General features: G+C 45.2%; 1 protein-coding gene across 3 annotated transcripts in view; it reads right to left on the bottom strand.

The window, feature by feature from the left end:
* ADAMTS17 (ADAM metallopeptidase with thrombospondin type 1 motif 17) overlaps positions 1–15,000 on the bottom strand; it is a 244,956-nt gene that overhangs the window by 176,614 nt on the left and 53,342 nt on the right. For all 3 annotated transcript variants that reach the window (XM_074317647.1, XM_074317645.1, XM_074317646.1), the window contains exons 5-6: positions 1,819–1,902; positions 943–1,100 (exon numbers count right to left, since the gene is read on the bottom strand). In XM_074317647.1, the coding sequence (XP_074173748.1) occupies positions 943–1,100; positions 1,819–1,902 (242 nt within the window). The remainder of the gene's footprint in view (positions 1–942; positions 1,101–1,818; positions 1,903–15,000) is intronic.

The following is a 15,000-nucleotide window of genomic DNA, read 5'->3' as shown; positions in this document are numbered from 1 at the left end:
GGCCCCACCTGCCTCTGAAGGAGCTTTGCTTTTCCGGGCCACCAGTCATCACCTTCCGACCACCCCAGTCAGAGCCAGGCGTGCAAAGAACCACCCACATGCGATCAGGACCTCCCCCCAATTTGCTTCGTTACAAAAGAACATTTATACATTTCTTTTTTATTGTGGTAAAATACACGTAACATAAAATTGACCACCGGATCCGTTTTTCACTGGCCACTTCAGTAGGGTCCCATATACACATCGCTGTGCACCCAATCTCCAGAAGTCTTTTCATCTTGCAAAACAAACTCTACATCTATAAAATAACTAGCCCCCTCCCACCTCCAACCAGCTCCTGTCTACCATGGTTCGACTCTCTCTATGCATTTGACTGCTCTAGGCCTCTCATATACGTGAAATAAATTGACACAGAGCTTGTCTTTTTTATGACAGGCTTATTTCACTCAGCACAAGGGCCTCACAATTCACTCATGTTGTAGCATGTGTCAGAATTCCCTTCCTTTTGAAGGCTGAATAACATTCCATTGTCTGGATGGACCACATTTTGTTTGTCCATTTGTCCATCAATGGACACTTGGGTTGCTTCAGCTATTATGAACAATGGGTTTTCTTGGAAGTTTTTTAAACTCTTGGGTAACCAGGATTTCAGTACTTTTAGATTAACAATCACAGTAGTAACAAGAATGGCTAATGCTTTTTGGGCCCTTACTTTGGGTCAGGCGCTGTAAAAAGTATTTCCCATGCTCGTTTAATCTTCACACCTTGGAGGCAGGTGCTATCATTTATTCCCATTTTACTGATGAGGAAACTGAGGCTCAGACAGGTGGCTCATGGTCTGATTTCCAAGCCTGAATTCCTGGCCAACTGCCTTCTTTCCTCTCCAATGGGACATGGCTTTTCCCTCTCCTGTTTTCAGCTATGGGCCGAATCCAGCTTTACCTGGTCACGAATACGGCGGCATCCACGGGGGGCGTATCATCCTTCCCTCCTGGCACCTGATTGTTGCCAAGGTACCGTGCGCCCCCGTATTCCTCATTCTGCCAGTGACAGAAGCTCTCCAGGGACCGCTCACCGTGGTGCCCGATGGACAACTTGGCCTAAAAGAAATTGGGGGGGAAGGGAGGGCATTTAGAGAAGCAAAGGCCCAGGGGAGCCAGAGTTTATGCAGAGACTAGAGGGTGGAGGTGGAGACAGCTGCTCATTGGGACCTCATTCCACGATGCCCTCCCCGCAGATACAAACCTCACACGGGTAGAGACCCACAGGCCACCCGGAGCCTACTTTCAAGTTCAGATGAAGACTATGTTAGTAAAGAAAACCATTCTTCTTGTCAGCCCACTGAGCACAGTGTACCCAGCCAAGCGTCAATCCCTCACCGTCACGTTCACTGCTTCAAGTTCATTGCTTACAGGTAACACCGTCAGTGGAAAAGACCGGGACACGATGCTACGGTGAATCCAAATTTGGGCTGCAGCTCGAGCTTAGCTCCTGACGGGTAGCTATGGCCGCACAGACCTCACCATCAAGCCTATGCATGTGACACGTACCCGAACGATGGACAGATGCACACAGGCCCACCACGCAGGGCCCCTCGAGATTTTGAGCGGATAACTTGCACTCCCAGTTCCGGTGATGGGACCTGCCTTTCTCTCACCGGCATCCCTGGTCCCCGGCCCAGGGCACACTGTCGCCATGTGCAAACCCAGGGAGGGCAGATAAGACAGACAACCCCCTAGACGCCTCCTCAGTGGCCAACATTAATGAGGAAGCTTCCAGACCCGTTACAGTTTCCGGGAAGGGCCAAAGCGGACTTACGGGACGCTGTCTTAGAAGCACAAGCTTGGTGACCTGTATGTTAATTCTGATTCCCAGGCTGTGGTGTTGAAACATGTTGTATACCTGTGAAGAGAGAAAAAAACAACTAAATCCACATATGACGACATAAGTTTTTTAAAAACATAGCAGCAACCTGGAACAGAGTGGCGATCTTAGGTGAAAACTAAGGGGGAAAAAAAAGATGGACTTTAGTTAATACATGATATTCGTTAAAACTTAACAGTAAAGAAACCGGCTATGTCCTTCCAGAACAAAAAAATCCAAAGAAAGAATAATTAGATGAAATGGAAATTTCCGTGTTCATCGTCTTATTTGAACAAACTATACAGAGGGTGCCAAAAATAATGTATACACATTTTAAGAAAGGAAAAAACTGTTAAAGTTGTAATACTCGGTATATACCGGTAACAAAAAATGAATACCAGTCATGTGGATACATTTTTAGGGCACCCTAGTGCAGATATAATCCAGACATTATTTCAAAGGTCTTCTGAAACCAAACTCCCATAAATATGAATTCAGTTGGTTAAAAAAAAAAATGTATAGAACAGGTTGCTATGAAAAAAAGAAAAGAAAGGATGTTAGATGAAGCTGGGCTTTCAGGCAGGAGGTTGAAGGAGACCTTTAGGAAAGAGAGGGAGACGGTCAAGGCCTGTGACCCTCGGCCGTGTACCATCCATACCATCTCTCACCCTAATCACCACCCATCAGGGTTCGTATCTCACCACCCCAGCTTGTGGAGCTAAAGCCACCGGCTCAAGCCCCGCAACCAGTCAACGGTGACCCCAATCCAAATCCAGGCTTGTCCAGCCCAAATAAGACCACCGTCCTTCTTTATTTCCGGAAGTCCTCGTTCTAAGCAAACACTTATCATTGAGATCAAGTTATTGTAACAGAAAAGATACGTCCCTCTCAGTTTTGCACCTCTCGTGGGTAGAATGTAATTAGAAGGACTTTGATATCCAGAAATCAAAGGGAAGTGTTCCAAGGGGAAGAGAGAGAGGAAACCTCAAATAACTGAGATGGTCGGAAAAAGCCCACTGGCTTTGAGGGTTCCCGGGTCATCGTGACCCTCCTGAGTTCCTTTTCTGTAACACAGAGGAAGCAGGAGGCAGGGAGGGTGATGAAGGTGGTGGTAGGAGGTATGGCGGGAACAGGAATGAGAACTTCATGAATATTAATTTTTTTTTTTAGAAAATACATTTATTTATTTCATTATGTCCTGTTGCAGTTGTTTTCCCAGTTTTATGAGATATAATAAATACATAACACTGTATTCGTTTTAGGTGTACAACATGGTGATTTGATCTATGAGGTCAGACGATTAAGTTCGCGAACTTGTGGCAACGATGTTGCTCACCTTTTTTTGATATTAGAGGGATTATTCATTATGAATTTGTACCAACTGGACACACAGTGAACCAAGTTTACTATTTGGAAGTGCTGAAAAGGCTGCGTGAAAACGTTAGACGACCTGAACTTTTCGCCAACAATTCATGGCTCTTGCATCACGACAATGCACCAGCTCACACGGCACTGTCTGTGAGGGAGTTTTTAGCCAGTAAACAAATAACTGTATTGGAACGCCCTCCCTACTCACGTAATCTGGCCCCCAATGACTTCTTTACCCAAAGATAAAGGAAATATTGAAAAGAAGACATTTTGATGACATTCAGGACATCAAGGGTAATACGATGACAGCTCTGATGGTCATTCCAGAAAAGAGTTCCAAAATTGCTTTGAAGTGTGGACTAGGCACTGGCGTCAGTGCATAGCTTCCCAAGGGGAGTACTTCGAAGGTGACCGTAGTGATATTCAGCAATGAGGTATGTAGCACTTTTTCTAGGATGAGTTCGCGAACTTAATTGTCTGACCTCGTATGTAAACACTGTGAAATAATCACCACAATAAGTTAACACCCACAGCTCACGTAGCTATCATTCTTTTTCCCTGTGATGAGGGCTTTAAGATCTGTCTTAGCAACTAGCAAATATAGGATACAGTATTATTAACTATAGTCACCATGCTGTGTATTACATCCCAGGATTTATTTATCCTACAACTGAACGTTTGTATCTTCTGACCACCTTCACCCATTTTGCCCACCCCCCCACCTCTGGTAACTACCAGTCTGTTCTCTGTATCCAAGCGTTTGGATTTTTAGATTCCACATATAAGTGATATACAGTATGTGTTTTTCTCTCTCTGACTTATTTCACTTGGTTTTAAATATTCTACTTGTTTCTTGTTTGTTTGTTTGCTCTAGTAGACATAATCTAGAGAGACAGTTTTCCCGAAGTGGCATTAAAACTGCAACATAAAACACTGACCCCCTCAGACAATATGACCACCGCTACTCCAGGCCAAGTGAAGCTGGACCCAGCGCCTGACACACAAACGCCGGAAACCAGGCACACACAGTGTTTTAGCATCTGTGTGACAAAGGAATTAGTTGTGTCATTGCTTGGGTTTTACTCTTTGAAACTATTATTTAAAGCAAAAAAAACAAAAAAGACGAAAACACATACACAAAAAAACCTTTGTGTAATGTAATATTCTTTCCCACAAGGAAAAACAGAACACATTCAGCTGTTCTGTTTTTACTCCCCCCTCCCCAAATTTCCTTTCCTCAAGAACAAAATAGCAGTCTTTTTTTTTTTTTTAGACTGGACCATCCGTAGGCCAATTGTGAAGTCATGTCTTAATTACCTATCCTCAAACCTGGGTGAAGACAGGAAAAAAAAGCACATAACTTTTTCCTTGTTTTGATATTTTGAGAACCACCCAATGGCTGCAATTCAAATTTTTCCAGAAATATTCAGCATTAGGATTAGGCCCAGACTGGAAAACCTCAATTCAAAACATGAAAATTAGGAAGAACGAAAACTTGAAGTTAGGAGAGAGAAACGTCCAGTTGCACTGGGTTTCAGCTTCAAGGTGCCATCTACACACCCCTGTAACGTGGACACCAGCCGAAGACATTCAAGAATAACATCGGTTTAAAGAAATAATGCAGTAAAGCAATGTTGGAAAAAAAGCAATTCTTTTTTTTCTGACATGCCACAGAAGAAAAGCAAAAAGAACCTGCATGAACTGATACACATTTCAGGAAGAACAAAACAACAGGAACAAACTCCCTTATCAGAAGCTCCCATTTTCTCCTTGCTGGGACGATGACAGTTTTGCATATCCCCTACAGCACGCCCCAAAGGCTCAGTAGCGTCCCTGCAGCAAATGTACAAAAAAATATGTGATGGAGGGGGAGAGAAAGCTTCGAGCTCCAGGGGCTGGGAGGGAGGGAGAGTTGGGGAGTTGTTTAATGGGTAGAGAGTTTCGGCTTTGCAAGATGACAATGTTCTAAAGGTGGGCTGCGCCGCGATGGGAATGCATTTAACAAAACTGCACTGTACACTTAAAACTGACGACGGTGGTAAACCTCATTATTTGTATTTTATCCCATTAAAAATTGGGACTTAATTAATTAGAAAACAACTTCATGCTCTAAACCACACTGTCTAAAGCCTGTAGGAATGCATGTCCTCTTGACGTGTACCTGGGATGCTCAGGTCCAGGAGAGCAGGTGTGGGAGCCTGAGCACAGAGACAGTGCCTTGTCACCTGACGTGAGCTGTACCACGTTCCCACAAAACTCAGGAGAGCACAGGGCTGGACAGATACACGGGATCTCCGTGGAGGCCCGGCGCCAAGCCAGGCTAGCCAGACGAAATTCGGACAACAGCCACAACACACAAAGCAGCGGGCCTCAAAGACATGTAACAAAGTCTCCCCGACTTTTTTTTCCCATGGAAATTCATGCTCAGGAGAAATCTTGGAGGCAGTGGCCATACGATATTTAGGGAGACACCTGGTTGGGCAGCGAACAGCCCAGCCAATCGTCTGGAAATTCTGTCTCCGGCGTCCAGCTCTGGCTGGGTCCTGGCAAGCGTTCAGAGCGCGGCTGCATTTGTCACATTTCCTTGGCAGCCCGGGGGCCGAGCTGGGTGGACCTATTGCCAGCAGCAGCAGCCTGCGGCTCTCCTGGCTGGGCGACTTGGGGACACGCTCAAGGAGAGGCAGACAGGGACCAGAGAAGGAGCAGATGACAGGGGAACCTCGGGAAGAGCTAGTCACATGCCAAGCAGAGTTTTCACAAGAGCAACACCTACCTGTGCGACTCAGGGCCTCCACAGGGACAAGCAGGGACTGCAAATGACACTCTGGAATCCCACAGGGGCCCATGTGGACCCCACACAGGCGGGGCTGCTCTCTGGATATCGCCAGCCTCTGACCATGGACCCAGGAGCAGCACACCCACATTGCCTGGGTACCTGGAACTGCATGTGTGGAAGCCCACCCAGACCCACTGAATCAGAGACCTGGGGGTGGGCCCGGCCACCTGCGTTTAACAAGCCCCCAGCAGCTTCTCGAGGACGGCTGCTGGGTCTGAGAACCAGTGCGTCGTGCTCTAACACCGGGCTAGTCGCTCTGGTCACCAGAGGCTGGTTGTCTGTTTTGCATGGTAATTGGGTAAAATTCCCTACAAACAGAACTGGCCTGGAACTTCTCAGGGTTTCACTCCACCCCGTGGTTGTTAAGGAAGCTAAAAACAACCAAAGCTCTGTCAAGTGGCCCCATTTTCCAATTTGGCTGCCCAAACCCAGGGTTTCTAGTGTCAGCACCACCTGTTTCCGTCTGCAATTTGTTCTTTAAAATATTCCTGCTCCTGGGTCACCACCCCCCAACCAAAGGAAAATCAGTTATATATGTAAAAAGACACTACAGAACATTTGGAAACTTGGTCTTTGCGCTGCCAGCTGGGAGACACGGGCTGGCGGAGGCTTCTCCCTCCGCGCGTACCTGCGCAGGTGAGTGATTTGCGCAAGACACAGAGCCCGGAGCAGGACTCCATTTCCCTGGGTAATAGCCAGGCGGAGGGATCTTTTAAAACACAAATGACTGCGTGCACTCTTCTACTTACACGCCTGCAGCAGCTTCCCGCTGCCACGTTGAGGGAAGCCCAGTCCCCACGCCCTGGGTACCAGCCTGTGGGGTTGACCAACACGCCTCTCATCCAGCCCCCACGCTCCCATCACCCACCAGGAACCGCTTCTTTCTGAGCTTCCCAAATGCCAGATGGAGCCCCCTCCTTAATACCTTCCTTTCTAAACGGAGGGTGTTTTTCTGACCGTCTCAGTCACTTGCTCTTATCTGGATCTTTATACCAGTTTGCAAAATTTGCACAAAGTCACCAACACTTGTTATTTTAGTTTTGTTGTCCTTTTTTTCTTTTTTCTTTCTTTTTTTTTTTTTTTTTGGTTTGGTTTTTTTGTTTCTTTTTTTGTTTTTTTTTTGTTTAATACTAGCATCCTAATGAGTGTAAGTAGTATCTCATCACGGTTTTGATTTGTATTTCCCTGATGATTAGCAACATTAAACATCTTTTCACGCGCTTATTGGCCATTTGGATATCTTCTTTGAAGAGTCTATTCAAGTCCTATGCACATTTTTAAATCAGGTTTTGTTGTTGTTGAGTTTTAGTTCTCTATATAGTCCAGAGGTTATCAGATATGTAACTTGCAAGTATTTGCCGATTGTAGTCTTTTGTACATAAAAGTTTATTAATTTGATTAAGCCCAATTTGTCTATTTCTTCGTCTGTTCCCTGTGCCCTTGGTGTCATGTCCAAGAAATCACTGCCAAATCCAATGTCATGACGCTTTTTACTGCTATTTTTTCTTGTAGGAATTTTATAGTGTTAGCTGTTACGTTCAGGTCTTTGATCTATTTTGAGTTAATTTTTGTATATGGTGTTAGGTAAGGGTCCAACTCCATTCTTTTACATGTGGATATGTAGTTTTTCCAGCCCCATTTATTGAAGACTGTCACTTCCCCCATTGAATGGTCTTGGCACGCTTGTTGAAAATCATTTGACCATATATGTCAGGGTTTATTTCTGGGATCTCTGTTCTATTCCATTGGTCTGTGTTTGTCTTCATGTGAGTACCATGGTATTTGGGTGGCTATAGCTTTGTGGTAAATTTTGAAATCAGGAAGTGTGAGTCGTCCAACTTTGTTCTTCAAGATTTCTTTTTTTTTTTTTTTTTTTTTTGGGGGCTACTCAGGGTCCCTTGAGATTTCATGGGAATTTTAGAATGGATTTCTCTATTTCTGCAAAGAAAAATGTTAGGATTTTACTAGAGATTTCACTGAATCTGTGGATTGCTTTGGGTAGCATTGGCTTATTATTATAATAATGTCCTCCAATCCATAAACACAGATGTCTGTCCACTCATTTATGTCTTCTTTAATTTCTTCCATCAAAGTTTTGTAGTTTTTAGCATAGCCTTTCATCTCTTTGACTAAGTTAATTCTTAAGTATTTTATTATTTTTGATGCTACTGTAAATGGAACATTTTTTTAACTTCCTTTTCGGATTGCATACTGTTAGGTATAGAAAGGCAACTGATTTGTGCATGGTGGCTTTGTAGCCTTCTACTTTGATGAGTTGCTAATTCTAAAATTTTCTGTGAAATTTCCGGGTATCCTACATATAAGATCATGTCATCTGTGAAAAGAGATAATTTTACTTCTTTCCTATTTGGATGCCTTTTATTTCTTTTTCTTGCCTAATTACTCCGGCTAGAACTTGTAGTGCTATGCTAAATACCAGTGATGAAACTAAGCATCCGTTCCTTGTACTCCATCGTAGAGGACATGCTTTCAGGCATTCACCCCTGAGTATGGTGTTCACTATGGGTTTTTCATATATGAGTTTCATCATGTTGAGGTAGTTTGTTGTGTGTTTTTACATAGAAAGGGTGTTGAATTTTATCAAATGTTTTTTTTTTCTGCATCAATTGAGATGATCCTTTTTTTTTTCCTTCATTCTGTTAATGTGGTATATTACACTGAATGACTTTTTTTGTATGTTGAAACACCCTTGCAATCCAGGAATAAACCCCACTTTGTCATGGTTTATAGTCCTTTTAATGTGCTGTTAAATTTGGTTTGCTAGTATTTAGTTGAGAATTTCTGAGTCAATGTTCATAAGGGAAACTGTTTTCCTATGCATAAGGAATTGTAGTTTTCTTATAGTTTTTTCATCTGGCTTTAGTATAAGGGCCCCATAGAAATAGTCAGGAGCTGGCCTCATAGAAACAGTCAAAAAGTGTTCTCTCCGGTTTTTTTCAAAGAGTTTGAGGAAGAACGGTTAGTTAGTTCTCCTTTAGTTAGCTTGGTATAATTTACCAGTGAAACTGTCAGGTCCGGGGCTTTTCTTTGTCAGATTTTTCATTACTGATTCAATCTCCTTACTAGTTATGTCTGTTCAGATTTTTTTTTTTTTTTTTTTTTTTTTGTGTGTGTGTGTGTGTGTGTGTGTGTGTGTGTGATTAAGTCTTGGTAGGTTTTGTGAATCTAAGAATTTATCCAAGTCATCTAGGTTATCCAATTTGTTGGTATGCAATGGTTCATAGTACTCTTATAATCTTTTTATTTCTGTAGAATTTGGTAGCCATGTCTCCACTTTTGTTTCTGATTCTAGTGATTTGATTTTTTTTATTAGTCAATTGAGCTAAAGGTCTGTCAATTTTAATTTGTTTTTAAAAAATCCACTCTCGGTTTTGTTTAATTTCTCTATTATTTTTCTAGCCTTTATTTATCTCTGCTGTAATCTTTATTATTTCCTTCCTTCCACTAGCTTTGTTCTTCTTCTAGTTCCTTAAGTTGTAAAGTTGGGTTATTGATTTGAAATCTTTCTTCTTTTTTAATGTAAGCATTTACAGCTACACATTTCCCTCTGAACACCGCTTTTGCTATGTCATGTAAGTTTTTGTATGTTGCATTTTTATTTTTATTCATCACTATGTATTTTTTCATTTCCTCTGTGATTTCTCCCTTGACCCATTGGTTGTTTAAGAGTATAGTGGTTTTTTTTCCCCACATTTGTGAATTTTCTAGTTTTCCTTCTGTTATCAATTCCTAACTTAATCCCACTGCAGTCAGAGAAGATACTTTGTATGACATCTTTTAAATCTGTTTGACTTAATTTGTGGCCTAACATGGTCTGTCCTTGAGAATGCCCCCTGCGCACTTGAAAGTAAGGAATATTCTGTTGTCATGGGTTAGAGTGTTCTGTACGTCTGTTAAATTTAGTTGATTTATTTTGTTGCTCAAGCCCTCTATTTCTGTGCTTGTCTTCTGTCTAGTTGTCCTATGTACTATTGAGAGCTGGGGTGAAGTCTCTATTATTAGAGAACTGTATACTTCTCCCTTCAGTGCTATCAATTTTTGCTTCATACATTTTGATGGTCTGTTATTAGGTATGTAAATACTTATAATTGTTAAATCTTTTTGCTATATTGAACCTTTTATTAATATTCCATATCCTTGTCTCTTGTAACCTTTTTTTGATTAAAGCCTATCAGTATAGCCACTGCTACTCTCTTATGGTTACTATTTGCATGGTATATCATTTCCCATCCTGTTGGTTTCAACTTATTTGTGTCTTCGGATCTAAAGTGAGTCTCTTGTAGACAGCAAATCCTTGGGTCACATTTTTTGTTTTTTTTAATCCATTCTACCAATCTGTCTTTTGATTGGAGACCTTAATCCATTTACATTTAAAGCAATTACCGATAAGGACTTTCTTCTGCATTTTGCTATTTGTTTTCTATATACGTTATAGTTGGTTTTTTTTTTTTGGTCTCTCATTCCTGCATTACTGACTTTTTTGTGTCTAGTTGAATTTTTTATAATGAAACTTTTTAATTCCCTTCCCATTTCCTTTTGTGTATATTATATAGCTATTTTCTTTGTGGTTACTATGGGTTATATTAACATCCTAAAGTTATGACATTCTAATTTGAATTTATAGCAGCTTCAATTCAATAACATATAAAACTCTGCAACAAGATGGCTTTTTTAAAAGCAAATAAATACGGAATTATAAATCAGGATAAGAGCCAGCAAGTAAACAGCAGACTACTATGATAAAGAAAACAGGTTGGCCTTTTCAGAAGGGTCGGCACAGAGGGCTTCTCCAAGAGGACATTTACGGGGAGACCTAAAGGACAGTGGCGCTAGCTCTAGAAGGAGTGGGGAGAAGAGCATTCTTGAAAAGACGATGAGTCTGAGAGGAGCTGGGGGTACCGGAGAAACGGTGACCAGAATGGCAAGAGTCAGTGCTGAGGTGGAGAAGCAGACGGGCCCCAGTGACATGGCCTCTAAGGGCTATGCAGAAAAAGGGGGGGATTCCATATCAAACGCAAGGGAGGGCACAGAGGGGCTTAGCAGCTCGTAGTGACAAAGCCCTAATTCTGTTGGATGACGATCTGATTGGCTGTTCTGCAGGAAGGATTCAAGGAGGAAGAGAGTGGAAGTGAGGAACACGGCCAAGTAGCTCCTGAAGTTAGGAAGGCTGGAAGTAATGGTGGTCCATCCGAGGTGGAGGCGGAAAGAAACGACCAGCTGCAGACTTGCCTGTCACCTTGAAAAAGGTGAGACGGGGTCCCTCAGCCCTGGGTTTGAGTCCTCACCCTGCAGTGTACTCCCTGGCCCTGCACCCTGGCCCTGTCACACCCCTCCCCGCCCCACCAAGCTTCCATTTTCTCCGTAAGACACAAATGATGAAATCCACCAGCTAGGAGAAGGAAGTAACATGAAATCATCCAGCTTGCCATCTGGACTGGTCAGTTCATTACAGACCTCCACTTCCTTCCTTCCTCTCAAATACAGGCCAGCGGGCCACTGATTGACACTGATCTAATACATTCCAACTATGAGATGCTATGAAAACTGTGAGCAAACGCTTCACACCAAATTCTCCCAGCTGGGGAATGCACTGTCACACACCAAGGCCCTACAAGCCCTCCACTTGCCTTGGGGACAGGGACCTCTCTAGGTTTAGCATCGGGGGTCAGGGAGACATACATGGGCGAGAGGGTCTCTGCCCACAGAGACCCAAGTGGGAGGGGAGGAAAGGGGGCACCTGACGTGGGTACCTGGTGACACTACTTCCTGCAGCCTGGAAAGAGCTATGTTGGAATGAGGGTGGCAAGCACTCCAGCAGATTTCCTTCCCAATCCAAGGTAGCTAAGGAGACAGAGCCACTTCCATCCTGGCGGGCCACAGAAAACACTCAGTGACAGGAGGAAGGTGCGCTGGCTGGCCTCTCCTTCCTGCTCACTGCCCCCAGGGGCCTGTCTAATGAGAGGACCCCTAGCCCCAGCCGTCATCCTTTCCCATCCTCCTCGCTTAGAGAGGGTCTTACCTGTTAACAGAAATCCCTTTCCTAAAATAGCCACAGGCAGGATAGAGTCCTTCAGATTGTCCGAACTAGAATTGGAGGGATTGAAGTTGGTGATGGAGGATCTAAAGGTACCTTGTTTTTCAATTTGCTGGATAGAGACAACAGAAACAGTTCCCAGTGGTGAGTCTGTGTGAGTGGGTCAGGGGACTCTGCTTTCGTTTGCTTTCTGGCCTGTCAGATGGGCCAAGAAAGCCCAGGACAGATGCCTGAGGGCTGAGGGCTAGTATACGCATGCCCTGTGCCCTTCCCCATGGGGGCATGGCCCTTATCAGGCAGGCCGCTTCAGGAGACATCCAAATCCCATTTTAATGTTCCCAGCCCTGGACTTGCCCTCAGCCGCAGGACCTGGAGCCTCCATCATCTCAGGACAAGCAGCTGAAGAGGAGTGAAGAGGGTCAAATTAAAGCCAAGCATCACAGCCATTCAGTGCCTCACAGTCCATGGACGGTGGGGGGTGGGGAGCATAGTCCCATGTCCGACCCCCCTCCCTGCCCCTACCCAGATGATAAATTACACCAGAAATACCCAAGAAGGAGCTGTGCCCTCTTATTACTTCCGTTGTTGTAATGAGGATTTCTTCCTTGCACTTGTGCCCTGGGCAATTTCTTTAAACAATAAACAAGGTGAAATTATCTGCAGACCAGTCTGATGCACAGCTGGCGCCCCCCGCCCCCCAACTCTCCTCCCAGGTCTCCACTCGGCAGACTGCTGCACTGCAGCCCATCCCCGCCCAGCCGCCAGTAGCGCCTGGGTTTACGCCTGGGTTTACGCAAAGGAAGGACACAGAAATACTGCGCAGAAACCAGGGCCAGGCACCAATGAAAGCTAACAAAAGCAATTCCACTTCCGGGCATATATACTCATACACAAAAGGAGTGAGAGCAGGAACTCAGATCTCTGTCCACCCACGTTCACGGCAGCCTGATTCAAAACAGCCAGAAGGTGGAAGCAGCCCAAGTGTCCATCGATGGAGGAACGGTAACAAAATGTGCTGCATTCGTACAATGGAGTATCGTTCAGACTGAAAAGGGAAGGGAATTCCAACACCTGCTACAACATGGACGAACCTTGAGGACGCCGTGCGGAGTGAAATAAGCCGGGCACAGAAGGACGAATCCTGTATAACTCCATTTACATGAGGTACCTATTGCAGTCAAATTCATAGAGACAGAAAGAAGGATGGTGGGTGACAGGGGCTGGGGGAGGGGGAATGAAGAGTTAGTGTTTAACAGGTAGAGAGCTTCAGTTTTGCAAGATGAAGAAAGTTCTGGAGCTAGATGGTGGCACAACAGTATAAATGTACTTAATGCCACTGAACTGCACACTTGAAAATAAGGTTAAGATGGTAAACTTTATGTACTTTTTACCACAATTGTTTTTTAAAGAAGAATAAATCTGAAAAAGGTTTGAAAAGGAGGAAGGAAGGAAGGAAAGAATGGAAGGGATGGAGGGAGGGGGGAGTGAGGGAGAAAGTGAAGGAGGGAACAAGAGAGAAAGGAAAAAGGAATGAAGGAAAAGAGGAAGGAAGGAAAGAAGAAAGGGAGGAAGGGAGGGAGGGAAGAGGAAGGAAGGAAGGAAGGAAGGAAGGAAGGAAGGAAGGAAGGAAGGAAGGAAATAAAAAGTTACTGGAACTCCCAGACTTTCTGACTTGGGAAGAGAGGGTGACTAGGTGCCCACAGAGGCCATGTCTTGAAAACAGATCACCAGCTGAGGGTCCCCCGGGGTCCACACTGCCGGGGTGCTTTAGAGAAAAGCCCGTCATGTGGGGAAGGCCATGGGTCCCTACAGTAACTCAGCATGACAGCACTGCTCTCACATGCTCCCAAAGCAGCCTGGGCTTTAGAACAAAGCCTGTGGGGTAGGCACAGACACAGATGGGACAACCCACAAATAGATCTGTGTCCCGAAAGCCTACCAGCCCAACAGACCATCGGACTTTACAGCACGCAGGACTGTGGGGGGCGCACCCCACTAGGCCAGGGTGTGGTTCTGGAGCGTCTCTTCCTGGGGCCAGTAGGGGAGAGGCGTAGTCTGAAGGTCACAGCCTTGCCAGTGACTTCCCGTGTGACCTTGGCGGTGTCCCCTGCCTCCATCAGCCACTTCTCACTCCCACAGCACAGCTCAGGGCCTACTCACTCCCTTTCCATAAGCCACAGGAACCTTTGTGCCAGGCACGGGGCACTTGTGGCTGAACCCCGGCCTGGCTGTGGAGGAGCAGGCTCAGCGCGGTCTGACACCGCCCGCCCGGAGTGAGGGCAGAGCAGGGCCCAGGGCAGGCCTGCCTGAGCCTGAACTTTCCATTCCTAACCCTGCTCCCCTTTCCCTCTACAGCCATCCTTGACCCAGATTCCACCAAGCAAGGGGCTTCTCTTTCCTCGCCCTCAGCCAAGTCTGCAATTACTGCTTCTCCTTCACATGCTGTTCGTATTTTGGTGTGACCCCATCCAGCTTCCGTCCCCAACATTCCCTAAAGCCATTCCTCCAGGCACCAGCTCATAGCCCAGGTGTACCCCGGGTTTCTCTCACTTCCTCCCCCGCCTGCCTCTCCAAGCCCCGCCCCCTGCCAGTCCCCAGTTCCTGTAGGTCCTTCCTCCCAGCACATCCTCCTCTCTGCAGGGCCCCCTCTTCCCTCCTCACCCCTGCCCCTTAGTTCAGACCCTCTCCCCACACATGATCCATGCCCAATGCTCTTTCTGGCCTTTTCGCACTCCCACCCACCCGTGTGCAGCTGTTGGAGTCTTCTGGAACTCCGGACACGTTCCTATTCTCTGCCTCTTCAGACACCCCACTCTTCAGGATGTCTCAGCCGCCCTCCCAAATCCGACCCCGCTCATGACACTAAGGCTCCATTTCT

This window comes from Rhinolophus sinicus, linkage group LG13 (assembly GCF_036562045.2).
Source record: "Rhinolophus sinicus isolate RSC01 linkage group LG13, ASM3656204v1, whole genome shotgun sequence".
Lineage (NCBI taxonomy): Eukaryota > Metazoa > Chordata > Mammalia > Chiroptera > Rhinolophidae > Rhinolophus > Rhinolophus sinicus.
Note: the sequence above shows the minus strand (reverse complement) of the source record. Positions and strands in the feature narration are given on the sequence as shown.